At 41.1% G+C, this 17,361-nt stretch overlaps 1 protein-coding gene across 3 annotated transcripts in view; it reads left to right on the top strand.

Moving 5' to 3' along the window:
- CTNND2 (catenin delta 2) overlaps positions 1–17,361 on the top strand; it is a 778,687-nt gene that overhangs the window by 507,473 nt on the left and 253,853 nt on the right. For all 3 annotated transcript variants that reach the window (XM_029218322.1, XM_029218323.1, XM_029218324.1), the window contains one exon: positions 15,540–15,672. In XM_029218322.1, coding sequence (XP_029074155.1) covers positions 15,540–15,672 — 133 coding nt within the window. The remainder of the gene's footprint in view (positions 1–15,539; positions 15,673–17,361) is intronic.

Below are 17,361 nucleotides of genomic sequence, written 5' to 3'. Positions count from 1 at the left end.
ACTGAGGGTAAAGAAAGAACTAGTTTATATCAGACCTTCTTTAAAGAACATATCTGGGTTTAATCCCAACCAACAGATTTTGATTGGCATAGAAAATCCCTTATGGAAGACAAAAGCGGGAGGACACTAAGGTTAGTAGAAGAATAGAAATTAGGAAAATGTATTATATCTGGAAAATGTTATTGCTCTTTCTCCGGTAAGGCCTCTCATTCTCTGTTCCATCACTTGTCTCTGAGACCTGGGACCCTTACAGTATTGCCTGAAATTGTAAATAGAGGAAGCACAACAGACATGTGTGCTTAAAAATAATGTTGCCACTTTGTAAAAGTCAGCAATATAACATGTCTTTGTGTGAGTTATTGATAATTTTAAAATGATACAATTTGTGATTTAAAGAGAGAAATCAATTGCCACTGGATAATACATAATAGACATGGTGTTAGTCCTGATTTAGATGAATTCTGTCCTCTCCTAATGAAATTTCTAAGGGATAGAGATGCATTCTAACTTCCAGTGGTTTGTCGAAATAGTAATGAAAACTGTTTGGTTAGACAGTGTAGCATCCTGGTTAAGAGTGTGGGCTCTGAACCGGATCTCTCTGAATTTTAATTCTGGCCCCGTCACTCGACTGTCTCTGGGACTTCAGGCGAGTTGTTAAAGCCCTCTGTGCCACAGTTGCTACATCTATAAAATCAGGATGTTAATGGCACCACCCTGATGGGACTGCAGTGGGTATGAAGTAGGTAAGGTGTCCAGAGCAGCTCCGAGCATGCAGGAGGGGCTCAATAAACGTGAGCTCTTAACTGCGTTGACTTCTGTTTGTGCGAAGGACAGTCATGTCAGTGCTTAATGTCAAGTCATGTTGTGTAAGGAGATATTCTCGCTGATTATTAAATCTGTAATGGTCTCTGGAGGTAGTGGATAAAATATTTTCTCTGTACAATCTCTGATCATTCCAGTGCAGTCAAATCTAGAAAGAGTGCCTGTTACATTCACCCGAGAGCAGAGTTTTCGTATCACTGACCCCATTTGCTTTCCGTGGCTCTCTCGTCCCTCATGTGATTTCTTATCTGGCAATCTAAGTCCATAGAGCCCAACGGAGACCCTGGAGCAAGGGCAGGAAGTGCCTATGCAGGAGGTCCCTCAAAATCAAGCGCACGGATGAAAACTTTAACGGCATATTGAGACAGTAAAGAGCATGTTGGATACAATAAAAGAAGTGTTTACAGTAATGCCACTGGCACTAAAGTGGAATTTTTGTCGTGAACATTTCATGAGTCCATTTACTATACTCTTTCTTGCTAAAAAGAAGAAAAAGAGAGAGAAGACAAATTTAAATGTTGGTACCTCCCCAAATTCTGTTGTAAGCATCTTTTAAATACTCGAAGAATCATTAAGGAATGCTGATTCAGGCCTTTAAAAGTCATAAAATAATACATTTGAAAACATTTACCAAAGGAGAAGTTGTTACAAATGAGTAAGAATATTTTCCCAGATGACAGGTGTTTTTGTTCATTAAACTTATATTCTGCGTCACTTAATTGAAATTCTATATTTAAACTTACAATATAAAGTTCCCCTTCCCCAATAGTTCTTTGTTATGCTAAAATTCCTTATTTAGGTTTAGGTCATAGCTATTGGAAGGACCATTCATTTACTGCTGTTCCCAAGCTGTGTGCCAAGGAGCCCCAGGGCGACACAGCAAAATCACACAGCATCTGTCAGATGCCAAGTGAAGCATGAGTTTGACTTAGTTCAGTCTCAAAATTCAATTGTACTCAGACTTCCCTGGTGGTCCAGCGGTAAAGAATCCGCTTTCCAATACAGGGGACGTGGGTTTGATCCCTGGTCGGGGAGCTAAGATCCCACAGGCTGTGGGGCAGCCAAGCTCGCGCACCACAGCTAGAGAGCCCTTGTGATGCACCTAAGACCCGTCACAGGCAAAAATAAATAAATATTTTAAAAAGAAAAGGTAACACCTACTGGTAGAAAGGATCTAAAGAAGAAAAAAACTGAATCACTTTGCTGTATGGCAGAAATTAAGGTAACACTGTAAAACCGTTATACTCCAATAAAAAGAAATAATAATAAAAGAATAAATTAATTTAAAAAAAAAAACACAAATGCCTTGTGAACATTGACAGGAGAGGAACCAAAGATGGCAATGTTTGATGTCAAGGTTTGAGAAGTGTGCAGCCCAGAAAGCACTAGCTCATCAAGACAGAGACAATTCTTAAGTTGTTTGGACCTGACTCCTTTTTTGTTTTTTTTTAATTGAAGTATAGTTAATTTATAATGTTGGGTTAGTTTCAGGTACACAGCAAAGTGATTCAGTTCTACATAAATTATATATATATATATATATATATATATATATATATATATATATATGTATCTATTCTGTTTCAGATTCTTTTCCCTTATATGGTTATTACAGAGTATTGAGCAGAGTTCCCTGTGCTCTACAGCAGGTCCTTGTTGGTTACCTATTTTACATATAGTCGTGTGTGTATGTTAATCCCAAACTCCTGATTTATCTTCGCCTCCACGCCCGGACCTGACTCCTTAGCAAATGAAATGGTCAGGCATCTCTTTGGGCCCAGGGGCACCATGTGAAACACTGACAGACACAAAGGGCCCTGTGATCTATGAGGTTTGGGAGCCTCTGAAATGATACAAAGTCAAGCTCTGCCCAATTATTGTATTCAGTCACTCCTCACAAAGAAAAAGTATTTGATTCAAAAATTGAGTTTATACAATTAAATATTAAATTAGTTTTCTTCAAGAGCCAAATTATTTGTTTCCTTGTGGCTTCAGTTTGCTGCTGAACTTAAAGCAATGTTTTTCTAGTGAATAAAGAAATGTTTGATGAAGAAACCGTAATTGTTAATTAGTGGAAAAATGTAAAAGAAACATTGTATGCTTTTATTATCTGCATAAAGGAAACTATATTTATCTGCCATTTGCTCTTTTTTTTTCTGTAGTCAAAACTATTACATCAGCCCTGTCCACCCATCTACCTTGGTTTAAGTTGTAAGAGTCTGTGGCAGCGATAACAATGTCTTTAAACTCATTGCAGTTTTCAATTAATTTTCAAATTAATCACAGCCATTCCACTGAGAGCTAGGTGGACACAGAGGTAATAAAAGCCTAGTCTAAGACTTCATCAGTGTGTAGGAATTAAAGGTTATTGAACACTATCATCTTGAAAGAAATACTTTCTTCTTCTTTTTTTTTTTTTTTTTTTACTATGGCGCTTTAAAAAGAAGCTTTAATGTATTCAGTTGCACATGTATGGAATCTTTCAGTATAGCGGTATACAGCTGGCCGCTCCCTACCCCTTTCACCCGTCATCTGTAAGAGCTACTAATAAACAGCCAGTGTTGGTTATTTTATTCAAAATAAAAGGTGATTATATCCTCTGCATTTTATGTTTGGAAACATCCAGACACCAGAAATGGAGGTAAATTAATAGTTTTGTAGCAAAAGTACTGTGAAATATGATGAAAGGAAATATCTATGGATGGAATTCCTTTGCACCTAATGTCTAGTCGTGAGAAATAATTGTGAATGGCCACTTGAACACTGTATTCTTTTTTCTAACATTAAGAGTTTACCCAGAGTATTCACAGCTTCTTTAGAATCCCTTTAAGAGCAATGTGAAGTAATAGACCTAGATAAGCGTGTTTTTGATATGGACACTAGTAACAACAGACCTAACTGAATGTTGATAGTTTGGGTTGTTTTTTTTTTTTTCTTCCCTATTTTAGCAGCTAAACAACGACTCTCAAAATCTTTCCTTCCATTCCTAGTGCATTTCTTCAGGTAACAACAACAAAAAGTGCTAAGAGACATGGTACATGAAGCCATTCATCAGGATTTTATACCCAAGTGTCAGACTTGCTGTCTATAAGATTGCAAAATAACCAGTCAGCGATACAAAAAGAGTTGGAGTGTGGCTTCATGGAGACAGAGCCACTGGTTTCTTCTCTTTTCTTTCCTTTTCTTGTCACTTGTAGTTTTGGTATCATGTTGACAGAGCTGAACAACACCATTTAACCCCCAGAGTGACACCTCTGCAGAGGCAGCCAGTGTCAGAAAAGGAGGTTTGTCTTTAGCGCCTTCCCTTCCCTTTCCCTGGTTCTCACTGGGCAGCCCAGGCCTTGTGGCCAAGAAAGAGAAGAGCTGGTCAGGCATCCACAGTGAGGCCTGTTTTTCTCTTGAGCGTAAACAATTTCACAGAATATAAACATCTCATGAGGCCACTCTGATGAGCCACAATGATGGTTCCAGACAAAATCAAGGCCCCTTTTTAATCATGTCTGAACACAGACAAAACATGAACATTGTCTGAACCACAGACTGATGAAAACAACCACCTTTCCTGGATCATTTGAATGACTGCTGTTTCTTCACCAGTCGTGGTTTGAGCCTTGCTCCGTTCTTCCTTCTTCTAAGAATCTTTAAGATACTCAGTCACAGAATTTCCCCCTCATCCTGGCAGCAGCCAATCCAGAACAAAGTCCTGCTGCCTTGAATCTTCCCAAAGCACGAAGCCCAAATCCTGGAAGTATATTCTAACACCGTCTTAGTGAAATGCCCCACAGTCCCGTGATGTAGGTTCTTTCTTGGGAGCAACAAGCCGTGGGCACGTGTGGTCCTGATGGTCTTGTCTGGATGGCATCAACGTGCTAGCCACTTGGTTTTTGAAGTTTACTCTTCCTGAATAACCACCCCCTTACACCCCATGACCCCGTGTCCATCAGGAAATTATCCACAAAACCATAAGAATTAGCGCTCTCTTCCTTCTTAGATAACACGCTTTTTCTACTAGATAATAATGCTCCCACATTACTGACTGCTACGATCCAGAGGCCGGAATGTTTGGAGCCAGAGGCTTGAGTGCACTGCAGCACACGCTGGTGGACGAGTTAGCTCGGGCAAATGTCACTTTGATTAAGCTTTGAATCTTGACAATTGGGCACCAGGGTCCATTCACAGACTCATCTGTGACCTTGGTCAAGTCACTGAACTGTCTGACCTGAGTTTCTCCGTCTCCACAGTAAGCACAGGAAATGCCAGCAAAGGTCCCTTCCCACTTCAAAATGTAAAGAAAATCAAACACAAATACATATGTGAAAGTTTTGGAAATTACAAGCCATCATTATGGCTATTCATGATGGTATAGTTATTTATAAATGTTAGTAATAATGTAACTGAACTCAGGTTTGGCCACTCACCGCTCATAAGCCAATAACTCGAGAGGCAAGTGTCAGTAGAAAGGAAAGCTTCTTTAATCAGAAAAGCCGGCAATCTGGGGAGAAGACTGGCTGACTCTTTCTTCAGATGTTATCTTGCCCACGTGATCTACCTGCAGGATTGCTTGGGAGGGGGCTACTGGGGGTAGAAAGCTAGTCTTACTTCTTTTTATCTAGGAGAAGAATCAACAGGTTAGACAAGACACCGGTGTACATTCAGGAGAGCATAAGTCAGGAGTTAGTTTCAGTTGCTTAGTGGTCTCATTCCTATAATTAGGTTCTTTTACAGTTAGAGGGGAACAGAAATGGGCAAACAGGAAAGGGGCAAAAGAGCTGCTTTCAATTCCTATTTCTGTTATCGTTTAGACTGATTTGAATCCAGCACCATCCTGAAGGAGAGAGGTCACCTACAAGGGCTTTAAATGCAGCTCTTGCATTTTCTGAATAATGTCTCTTACTCAGTGTGTGATCATTACCTATTTATAGTTTGTCTTCTCCACTAAACTATAAGTGGTTTGTAGTCAGGACTCAATATTCGTATCCCCAGGACCTAGGACTAGTCCTGATTCATTAAAAGTCCTATCAAATACTTCTGGAGGGAGACAATGCATGGGTGCTATTTTCAGACAATTGGTTACCTCATTTTAAAGAATATCTTCAAATAACTTTCTCACTTGGTACCTCTTCTAAGACCAAATTTTGTTAGAAATTAAGATTTTATTCAGATTTTATTTAAAGGAAGTATCTCTGTTCACTGTTATCTGAAATAAATTAAGTTCTCATCCTTTGGAGAACTAAAATAAGGTGACAAATATGTACCTGTATGTGTGAAACATGCTTCAAATATTTACAGGACTAAAATCAACAATGGATATGGTAAAGTAATTGCTGTTGCCCAGAGCGGACTCTGGTTAGCAATCGGCCCTCAAGTATGCGCTCACAGCTTACTTTGTAAAGACACCATGGCAAGTGCCATGGGACACGTTCTCACTTCCAGAAACGTGGAGCCTCCCATGGTAACTTAAGAGATGGTGTCCCTGCCTTTAGAATATATCTCCCAATACAATGTGACTTCTGTCAGAAGTTCAGAAGTTTTCATCAACAGAATCATTACAAGCACTGTTTTAATTGTTTCACAGAGAATTGTCAGATGATCCAGTTACCTGATTAATAAGTGTGCTGCGTTCTATGATTTATACACAGTATATTTCTAGTCCATTATTTGATATTGTTTAACATTAAGTCCTCTTTAATATACACACACGTATATATATAGTATAGTAAAACCTTTTGAGGATGATCCAGGCCTTTGTGGCCTTCTCTCAGATTCTTAATCTAATCCCGAGGTAGAATCCTGATCATCTCCTGATATTGACAAGGTAAAAACTTGCTTAAAAATACGTGAATGGGGCTTCCCTGGTGGCCCAGTGGTTGAGAGTCTGCCTGCCGATGCAGGGGACACGGGTTCGTGCCCCGGTCCTGGAAGATCCCGCATGCCGCGGAGCAGCTGGGCCCATGAGCCATGGCCACTGAGCCTGTGCGTCCGGAGCCTGTGCTCCGCGATGGGAGAGGCCACAACAGTGAGAGTCCCGCGTACCGCAAAAAAAAAAAAAAAAAAAAATTGAATGTTATACTCCTAACCAGGATCTTGGGCATCAAATCCCTTCCCTCTTGTTGTCACTGAAGGTTCACAGGACCAGGTGATTTTCCTAAGCATAATGGATTGTTAATTTTAAAATGGGTACGTAGTCATAGAATATAAACATTTTCCATAAAGTCATTATGGCTTACAAGGAGAAGTTTATGGGTACTAATTTGTCGTTCATTTCCCTTGGGCTGTTATCACTAAGCACACCCTTTTAGAATTTCCAGGGCAACTAAATGCTTGTAGGTATGAAGTTAATTTTTTATTGTGGGGCATGTTTTTATTGAAAAAGTCTAGTTGCATTAATGAATAAATAAATAGTATTTAAAACTCAATTGTTACTGAATAAGTATTACAGTAAAACTGATAAGATTCTTTGTAATCTAATGCACTTTTAGAAGTCTTCAATAGAGGCAGAAATTCACTGGCACTTAAAATACATGTGATTAAAAATGGGAAATAATGGCATAAATCTTGCCAGCACATTTTACATTATTTTCGCCTCTCAACCCCTAAAAGGCTACTGCTGGGCTAAGATTTACTTAAGGTGCCCAGTATCCGTAATGGTTCAGAAATAACCAATTTTCCTGTTATTTTACTGTTTGTCTCTCTGCGGTTCAGCCCGGTAGAAAACTTGCTAGTTGAAACTGCTCCTGCTTATTCTGAAATAATAGACACCAGTCCCCAAAAGGGGGCCCTAGCCTAACCAGTCCACCCCACTGGCTCCAGGCTGGGCCTGAGATGTGAGGCAACAGGGGTAGCCAGTTCATGGGGACCAGCAGATGGGAGAAGGAGAGGGGGCTTACGGGAGGGATTCACTGGGCATCTCTTTGGCATCCATCCGGCCCCCCACAGTCTGTTCTCAACCCCACAGCCAGAGGGATCCCCTCTGTAGACCCAGCGTTATCAAGGTACAACAGTGTTATCAAGGTATAGACAATAGACATGCCATTTTAGGCCTGTAGCTTATGAGTTTTGACAGATGCATACATCCTTGCAACCACCGACAGAGTGATCCTCTAAAAATATGAACCAGATCACGACATTCGGATGGCTCCCAGATCTGTCGGAGAAGAAGCCAACGGCCCGCTGAGGCTGACAAAGGCTGTGTAATCTGCACCCCATTGCCTCTCTCAACATGGTCCCCAAGACTTGCTCCACTTCACTCGCTGGCCTTCTCACCTCTTGTCTGACATGCCAAGCATGCTCCTGCCTCAGTGTCTTGTGACCGTTCTCCCTTTCAGAACGTCCCTTCCACCCGGCAGCACTTGTAGGTCTGTGCCCCAGGTCACCTTCTCGGGAAGGTCTTCCACAGCCACTGTATTTGCAGTGTCAACGGACACACACACACACACACACACACACACATCTGGCCTACGTCTGCTCTGCTTTATTCTTCCCATCACGCTTGTATCAGTTTCCTGTGGCTGCCATAACAAAGTACCACAAACTAGGTGGCTGAAAACAGCAGAAATTATACTGTAAGAGTTCGGGAGATCAGAAGCCCCAAATCAAGGTGTTGGCAGGGTTGGTTCTGTCTAGAGGCTCCGAAGCAGAAACCATGCCATGCCTCTCTCCTTCTGGCAGTTGCAGGAAATCCTTGGCATCCCTGGGCTTGTAGCCACATCCCTGCCATCTCTGCTTCCATCTTCACGTCACCTCCTCTCTCTGTCTCTGTGTGTCCTTTTCTGTCTCTTATAAGCACACTGCCATTGGATTTAGGGCCCATCCTAATCCAGTGAGAGCCCATCTTGGTCCTGAATTACATTTGCAAAGACCCTGTTTCAAATAAAGTTACATTCTGAGGTTCCGAGTGGACTTGAATTGTGGTGGAGGGAACACTATTCAACCCAATACACACTTATCGCTATCTGGCAAATAATATATTTTGCCCTTTCAGGAATTAATTGGCAGTTACCATTAGAAGGTTCCCCAGGGACAGGAACTTTTGCCGCGTCCACTACTGCATCCTCAGTGGCCACTCAGTGAACGTTGGCTGGAGGAGGGAGGGCTTCATGGCTGAATCCCAAGGTGAAGCAGGCAGCCAGGCAGCTGAGGGTCAGAGAAATTGCAGTTCCGAATAGATAAACAGGAGGTGGTTGGGAATTCAGGGTAAATTAATAGAGGCGTCTGCCTGATAATCAGAAGTCAGGGAGGACTCGCAGAGGCATGAGTTGGAGGTGGTGCCTCTTAGCATACTCCAGACAGCTCCCGCTACACCCTTGGAGTCACTCCAATGGGGTGGTCTCTTCTAGGCTTAGGAGGGCCATATCCTGGGGTCAGATGGGCCTCTGCATCTGACACACAAATGAACACAGTCAGTGATGTAAAAAAACACGTTTCTTCCCTTATGGTTCTGAAGGCCAGAAGTCTGAAATCAGGTGTACTGGCCCGTGAGTAAGGTGTCCGCAAGGCCATGCTGCTTCCAGAGGTTCTGGGCAAAATCCTTCTCCTTGCCTTTTCCAGCTTCAAGTGCCGCATCCCTTGCATTCCTTGGCTCCTGGCCCCGTCCTGTGTTCTCGGAAGCAGCAGCGTGTCATCTTACTTCAGTGGTCTGTTACCTTCTGATTCTCTGTGCAGTTTGTTTTGCCATGTAAGGTGACATGAACATGTTCCAAGGATTAAGACCTGGACACCTTTGGAGCATGATTCAGTCTCTACCCCAGTACCCTAACCAGAGACCTGCCACAAATAGCGGGACACGTAGAGAGATCCCAGATTCTTTCCTCCTGGTTTCCCAGTGCATGAAGTGGTGGGGATTGTGTCCTTTCACCTAACAGGGACGGCCCCTTCTCTCCTCTGTGAGTTTCTCTTCTGACAGCAGAGCAGTTTGTAAAGAAAGTCAAATCTGCAACAAGTTAAGCAAGCATGCTGGCCTTTTACTCATCGCATTTGCAGTCTCTCTCTTTCATGTGCTTGATTTTTCATGCCTGTTTCATCACATCCTCATAGGTGATTCGTCTGAGTTGCTTCAATATTTCTTGAAAAGAGAGGGTATAATTAATAATACAGATTTTAGATGAGAAAAAAGTCACTGACAATAGGGAAGAACTGCTGGCTTCGGGGTCCCAGTTTCTAGTTTCCCGGGAGCTAAACGTGTCTACAAGGAGTAGTACGGTTGCTCCATCCAGAGACAGGTCGAGAAACGATGGTTGAGTGAATTAACGCTGCTGGTTTCTCAAAATGTAGAGCTTGGAGAGAGATACTGCTTTCTACAAACTATGGCAATTGTGTTTGCTTTCTAGGCAGTCATAATTCCAGTGCTACCATTTATATAAAAGCAAAGATGTGTTTTTAAATGTGATTAACCATATAAAGGGCAGCTTTTTGTTTTGGCGACAAACTGTTCAGGGATGAGAATTAAGACATTCGTGCTTCCATGTGTTTGTCATTGGATAAGTTCTTATCTGTCAACAAGCATGAAAACATTTCCATTTTAAGAAAAAATAAAAATCTTTCCACCTAACTTATTCTTGTGACCACTGTCTCTGCATCCCCTTAACCCCATCATTTCAACAAGACCAAATCAAAAAACAAAACACCTCATCTCATTGGCTCTGGATGGAAAAGTTAAAGCCAATATGGTCTTTAAAACTTTTAGTTAGAGTTCAAAAGATTATAAACGGTTGAGATTTTCATACCCTTAAATAATGTCCCTACAGCCCCGCTACCAATGTAGTTTATTGACCTTGCAGTCAAAAGTGAACTCTCTCCCTCCGACATAAAGCTTTGCTGAAAAATCACAGTTTGAATTTCTGAAGACTCTGATTGCCCTGGGGCTCTTTTCGACATGGAAGTCAACTTGATAAAAATGTTGTGACAGTACATCGGCTCTGTTTCATCGGCAGCCTAACACAGTAACAAATTTCAAACTGTTTGCTATTTAGCTCCGTGCTAAGCGCCTTGTAATTTTAACAACTCAGAGAGTCCTTATAAGAGTGATGGTTTAGTCACAATATTGTCGGTCTGTGTGACAAGTTTTAATGGAGAAAAGGTTACATTTGCATATTCTCCAGTTCCATGAACATTTCTCAAGTGAAGCCCAGTAACAAATGAGAGTTATGAGCTGGGCTTCTGTAGAAAATTGTAGATGGTTCTTATTTTTCATTCTTCTCTTCTTCATCTAGTTATATACAATACCTGACATTTCTTGAGGGTCCACACTGTGTGCCAGACATTGCTCTAAGGGGTTCCTATATATTACTTCTACTCATCCCAACAACACTCTAAGGTAGAAATTATTATCTCAGTATAACGGATGGACTCCATGGACATTTACTCAGAGCAGACCTCGCATGCCAGCCAGTGGAGATTCAGCAGCAAACAAGACACAGACAGGAGGAATGCTCACAGAGGAACAGCATCTGAGCCAACTCTGACTGTATCCAGAACACTTTGCCCTTCCTAGGACTCTGCCTCTGAAGGGAGATGGGGGAAAAATCATTTCAAAATGGCACGTTTTAATGCACAGTTTTTACTACAGGCTACAGTAGTATCTCTTCTTACACTTATATTCCTTCAAGTGAGTCTAATGTCCAAATGAATACACAACAGTAAAAGGTTATTTTTTTTAATTAAATGGGTATGATATAAATTTTTAAAATATACATATATATATATATATATATACCCTTATAACAGTCTTAGAGTAACAATTAGTAGTATATATCTAGCTTTTAATAGTTTGCCAAGCACTTTCACTTTCATATAGATTATTTTATGGTGGCTTTTAAAAAGAAGTCCCATGAAATAGACGGTATTACTCTCTGTATTTGATCCATGGAAACCAAGACCAGCAAGCACTGAGGGACTCTCCTGTATTTATAGTCTAGAAGGGAGAAAGCCAGATGCTCAGGTTCTGAACTCTTTCCTAATTATCCTGATGCCAAATCCTGTGCCGGCTCTGCTACAGTAATCACGGAGTAAAAGATTCATAACATGCTTACTCAACAAAAATGGTCAAATACAGTCCATGTTTAGACCAGGGTATCTCAATCCTGGCTCTAATGATATTTTGGGACAGACAGTTCTTTGTCGTGGGGGATTGTATCTGCACTGTAGCATGTTGAGCAGTATCCCTGGCCTCTGCTCCCCGGATGCCAGTAGCACCTTCCAGTTGTGACAAACAAAACTGTCTTCTGGCATCGTCAGATGTCCCCTAGGGACACGGTTTTAAACATGTTTATTTTTTAGACATTGTCTAAAAAAAATCACTGTTTTAGACATTATTTCTGCTTTAGACATTACTTCAAGACAGTGATTACAGCAGGCATCATTGTTAGATGGTTAAATTTATCTATTTGAAAGCAGAAAGCTAGAGTTTTATTTCCGCCCCACCACTTAAGTTCATGAACATCTCTAAGTCTAAATTTTCTCCTGCGTGAAATGAAAGGAAACTACATAAGGCTAGTTAAGGATTAAAGCGTGAAAGCACGTGAACGGGGAACCTTGGCAACCGACTTTTGGTTTGTACTCGCAGTATTACTTAAGATTATTTTTTTGTCTGTTCTATAAGCCTAAACATATCTAAATTTCCTTAGATTTCTTTGTCACGGTACTGACCGCAGACCAGGCCCAGACTTTTCGTATCTGAGTGAAAGGCTCTACGTGATCTCATGCTAACCTTGCTTTCCAGCTTCATCTCCACCACCCGCCCCTCAATTCCCAGGCAGCGCCCCCGTGCCCCCAACGGCCTCCTGTCCCACAGCCAGCCCGGCTGAATGCACACCTTTCCCAAATCTGTCAACCCCTCTTATGGCCCCATATCTTCCCTCGTGCTGTTCTTCTGCTGGTTTTGTCTCTTCCAGAACTTTTTTTTTGCCTTGTGAGCACTGTGTGTTCTTAAGGATTAAGACCTCGTGTGAAGGATAACCAACAAGGACCTACGGTATGGCACAGGGAACTATACCCAATGTTTTGTAATAATTATATGGGAAAAGAACCTGAAAAAGAACACACACACACACACACACACACACACACACACACACACACACATATATATCTGAATCACTTTGCTATACATGTGAAACAACACTGTAAATCAACTATACTTCAATTGAAAAAAAAAAAAAAAGACCTCATGTAAAGAATCCATGCCTTGTACTGAATTCTGGCCCAAATAAGATAGACATTTTATTTCCTCTAGCTCTTCCCTAGAAGCACATAGGTAGCACAAAATCCAAGCAGAATCTCATCTAGGTAACACAAAGCTTTTCTAGAAAAAGAGACTTGGATGACTCTTTGGAATTTTCCTCCTTCTGTTGATTTTGGGCTGTGCGTGTGCGTGTGCATGTGTGTGCGCATGTGCATGTGTGTGCATGCATGTGCACGTACACATGCACTCTCACGTGTGCATCTGTGCATGCATGCATCGACACAAGCAAGGCCGTGTGTTTGCGTGTGTGCAGAGCCCCTAAGACTGTTCCTCCAGAGCTCTTGTTCAAAGATGTTCTTGATCTATGCTGCACAAGCCTAATAGAGCAATTCCCATCTGGTTAATAAAATAGGCTGAAATGAATTCTTTACTAATCACTTTCCAATAGCACGGGCTTACCTGAATTCATCTTAGCCATCCAGTGTCTTTACATGATGCTTCTAATTTTAATTTACAGGTGTTCTGTAGATTTTGATTTAACCTGAACAAAGGATATAATTTTAAGAGGCTGCTATTATAAGAACAAAGACTGTGCTTTCTGGATGTTGCACATTGAGGTAGTTTAGGATCGTGCAACGGAAGGAAATGAAATTAAAAAGAAAAACAGGCTTCCTGTGTTTTCATCCATAATTTTTTTCTACTGTGATCACCTAGCCAAAAAAAAATCCGATAGTTTGTCCATTATCAGCAACCACTTAAGTATGTTTTGTGGCAAAGGTGCTCATGTACTATATGCCCATTTGGAAATGGGTGTCTGCCTAAGATTTTAGGTAAATTTATTAGGTACTTACTGCACATTAAATCGAATGCTTTATCTTTCCCATAAAAACTGAGCCAATTCGAAAGGAACCCTATTCCACATTGTCTTTAGTAGCTGTAAGGAGGCACCAACATGCTTCACGGTTTACTTGACAACCTCTACCAGTTGTAATAAAGAAAAGATAAAGAGAACAGGTTAGAATCTATGAGGAAACTTTTAACCTTTGTCTGCTCCGTCTCTGTCCCATTTTTCATGACTCCTCTTCTGAGGTGACAACACTGACCTGGTGACAACATCAATAGGATGTATGCTTTTGAGTTGTTTTTTCCAGGAGTCAAGTGATTGCTGCAAAGCTGTCTCCCTTCCAGTCTGGCCTTCGGAGAAATAGTACCCTTTTGTGGCTCGTGGGGTCAGGGTTTTATCTGTGGTCTCAGAGGTTGCTTTTTTATGTCTCTCTTAAAAATTGACTCCCTGATGCAAGAATGGAACCCATACATCCGGCCCTGTTAGCTCCATGCTTTGACTGGTTGAGCTGATCGATTTCACGAAAGAATATTCATTTGCATAATGGTACAGTTAACCTTGTGTTTTAGAATGGATTTAAGTATCCTGGAGCATATTTCTTAAAGTTAAATAAACAACCAGCTTCTTGGAGTAGCTCAGATGTAAACAGGAGGATACAGGAAAAGAATGCACCATGCATAAGGTTTATTAACATTGTTTGAATAAACCTAACTCTTTAAATAAATAATTTCCTTTTATAAAGCCTTCTTCGTTTTTTTTACAAATGTATTTATTTATTTTTAATTTATTTTATTTTTGGCTGCGTTGGGTCTTCGTTGCTATGTGCGGGCTTTCTCTAGTTGCGGCGAGCGGGGGCTACTCTTTGTTGCAGTGCGTGGGCTTCTCACTGAGGTGGCTTCTCTTGTTGCGGAGCATGGGCTCTAGACCCGCTGGCTTCAGTAGTTGTGGTTCCCAGGCTCTAGAGTGCAGGCTCAGTAGTTGTGGCTCACAGCCTCAGTAGTTGTAACACATGGGCTCAGTAGTTGTGGCTCACGGGCTTAGTTGCTCCACGGCATGTGGGATCTTCCCGGACAAGGGCTCAAACCATGTCCCCTGCATTGGCAGGCAGATTCTTAACCACTGTGCCGCCAGGGAAGCCCTATAAAGGCTTCTTGTTACAATATTTTTATCCCTAGAAAATTGTTGTGTTATGATAATAACAATAATAATTCTAAATATAACAAAGATGGCATTAACTGCTATCGTGACATTTTAGATTGGACCCATCCAGTTATATTTTCTCTAGTCTGATAATTTAACTAAATGCTGTACCTGAACAAGACTGTTGAAATAACATATTAGAAAATAAATGTGATCTTATAAATTATCTACTGAAGCCTAAATGAAACAAGTCTATATTAATAAAATCATGTGCCATTTTAAGTCATTTTTTTCAATCTTCATAAACATGTAACTTCAGTTGATACATTTAAGATTATATATGTATATGTACACATGTATATACTTACAAACCATTTACTCAAGGAAATCTTTTCAAATCCTTTTTTAAGTTGGTGCATGGGCAAGGAAACCAGAACAATCAGTTGTGAAATATTCCCGTGTAAACTCTCATAGGCGTTACATAAGTGAGTTAACCATAGGCTAACAGTATTGCAGGATTTCCCTCTCATGTTCTCCTGCCTTCCTTTTGTTCAGAGAATTTGGATGGAGAGACCCGGAACTGCCTGAAGTGATTCAGATGTTGCAACATCAGTTTCCTTCGGTCCAGTCTAATGCTGCAGCCTATTTACAGCACCTCTGCTTTGGAGACAATAAAATTAAAGCCGAGGTAAGCACTACTTGGAATCGCAAACGACTGGTGTCAGATTCATCACCTCTTAGGTGTTCAGAGTAATGTTGAAAGAGAAAGAAACACGAAACTTAAAGTTATGTTATCAAAACTTAGATCCACATTTATGACTGAAGCATAGCACTTTTCATCTAAGTATTTAGCATGCCTATGTATACATTCTTCTATTTTATATTTGAATACTGAAGGAATAGAGGACCAAGGATATATGCTAGTATCACAGAGGCAAGATTATGAAATGCTATACTTTTGGTGTGATTTGCCTTTTTCTTCCCAATTCCATCTCTGGAGTCATCTCTGCTTCTAAATCCTAAAGAAATACAAAGCATCTTTGTTGTCTTGTCAAATTACAGCAAGATTACCACATCAGTATATGGTATCCTCTGTCCTTTCTGGAAAACTCATTGGTAAGGTGGGAACTTTAGGCAATAAACCAGCTTTGCGTTATAACCAAGCATTCTGAGCCATTTACAAAGATGCCAGTGGATATCATACAGACACATGTGTTCTGTTAAAGAGACTACTATCTGTGTCCAGCATGTGAACAATTGTTAACATGCTCTAAGTTTTTGGAATACTTTAAAGTGCATAAATTGTGGTGTGTGATATTTCTGGAAAATCACAGTGGTCAGCACAGCTAACTCTGATTTTTTAGACAAGGGACAAAGCGTTTGCATATGAGCAGCTGAGTAATCAAATTTTTAGAAGAGATTTTATAAGCTACAAAGAGTCATCTCCATAGCATGTAAGCAATTTTGAGGATGAGTCTAAATTAGTTTAAGAGTGGAAAGAAGAGATTTGAAGATATAATTGCAATTTATTATAGATTTTGCTTGCTTGCATTGAGATGTATATAGCCTAGCAGCTTTTCATTTTTTTTTTTTTTCCTGTCTCTCTTTCCCTGGGACTATGGAGGGCTTGACCCATGCTCATTCTTACTAGAACAGTCATATTTCTTTATGGAAAGAATATAGGGCAGTGTTTCTCAACCAGGTGTGATTTTGCCTCCCGAGGGACACTTGACAACATCTGGAGGTATCTTTGGTCGTCAGAACTGAAGAAGGTTGTGGTGGAGCCTTCAGCATCTAGTGGGTAGCAGTCAGGGTTTTAACCCAACTCAGGTTCAGACGCTCACCGCTCAAAAGCTGGTACTTGAGAGACAAGTGTTGGTAGGAAAGGAAAGATTGCTTTATTCAGGAGGCCAGCAACCTGGGGAGAAGGTGGACCTGTGTCCAAGAAGCAACTACCAACTGCTGCTCAGGGGGCAAGCACTTTGAAAGGGGGGTTTCGGGGGTGTACAGGTGGCGGACGTGGCTACGTGCAGGACAGCACAGTCAGCTCTGACGGTCATCTCGAAATTGGTCACGCCATGGTCTGATCAGGGTCATCTGGATTGTTTTAAGCACAGTTAGTCTTCAGTTCCAGGGTCGGCTTGTTCCCATGTCCTTGAGGCCAGTTCTTGGAGTTGTGCGAGATGGAGCAGCTTATGTCACGGCTTCAGTCTGGGCATCATGTAGTTAACTTCTTCCGCCAGGTGGGTGTTTCAGTATCTACAAATCAGCTCAAAGAATATGGCTCAGCATATTACCTGTAGCCCTTGGGGAGGAACTAAAGGTCTTCGACTTTGTTTAATGGCCGAACTATTATTACTTTGTCTTGCTTGACTGT

Source organism: Monodon monoceros, unplaced genomic scaffold, assembly GCF_005190385.1.
Source record: "Monodon monoceros isolate NGI ecotype Baffin Bay Population unplaced genomic scaffold, NGI_Narwhal_1 Super_Scaffold_12, whole genome shotgun sequence".
Classification (NCBI taxonomy): Eukaryota; Metazoa; Chordata; class Mammalia; order Artiodactyla; family Monodontidae; genus Monodon; species Monodon monoceros.
Note: the sequence above shows the minus strand (reverse complement) of the source record. Positions and strands in the feature narration are given on the sequence as shown.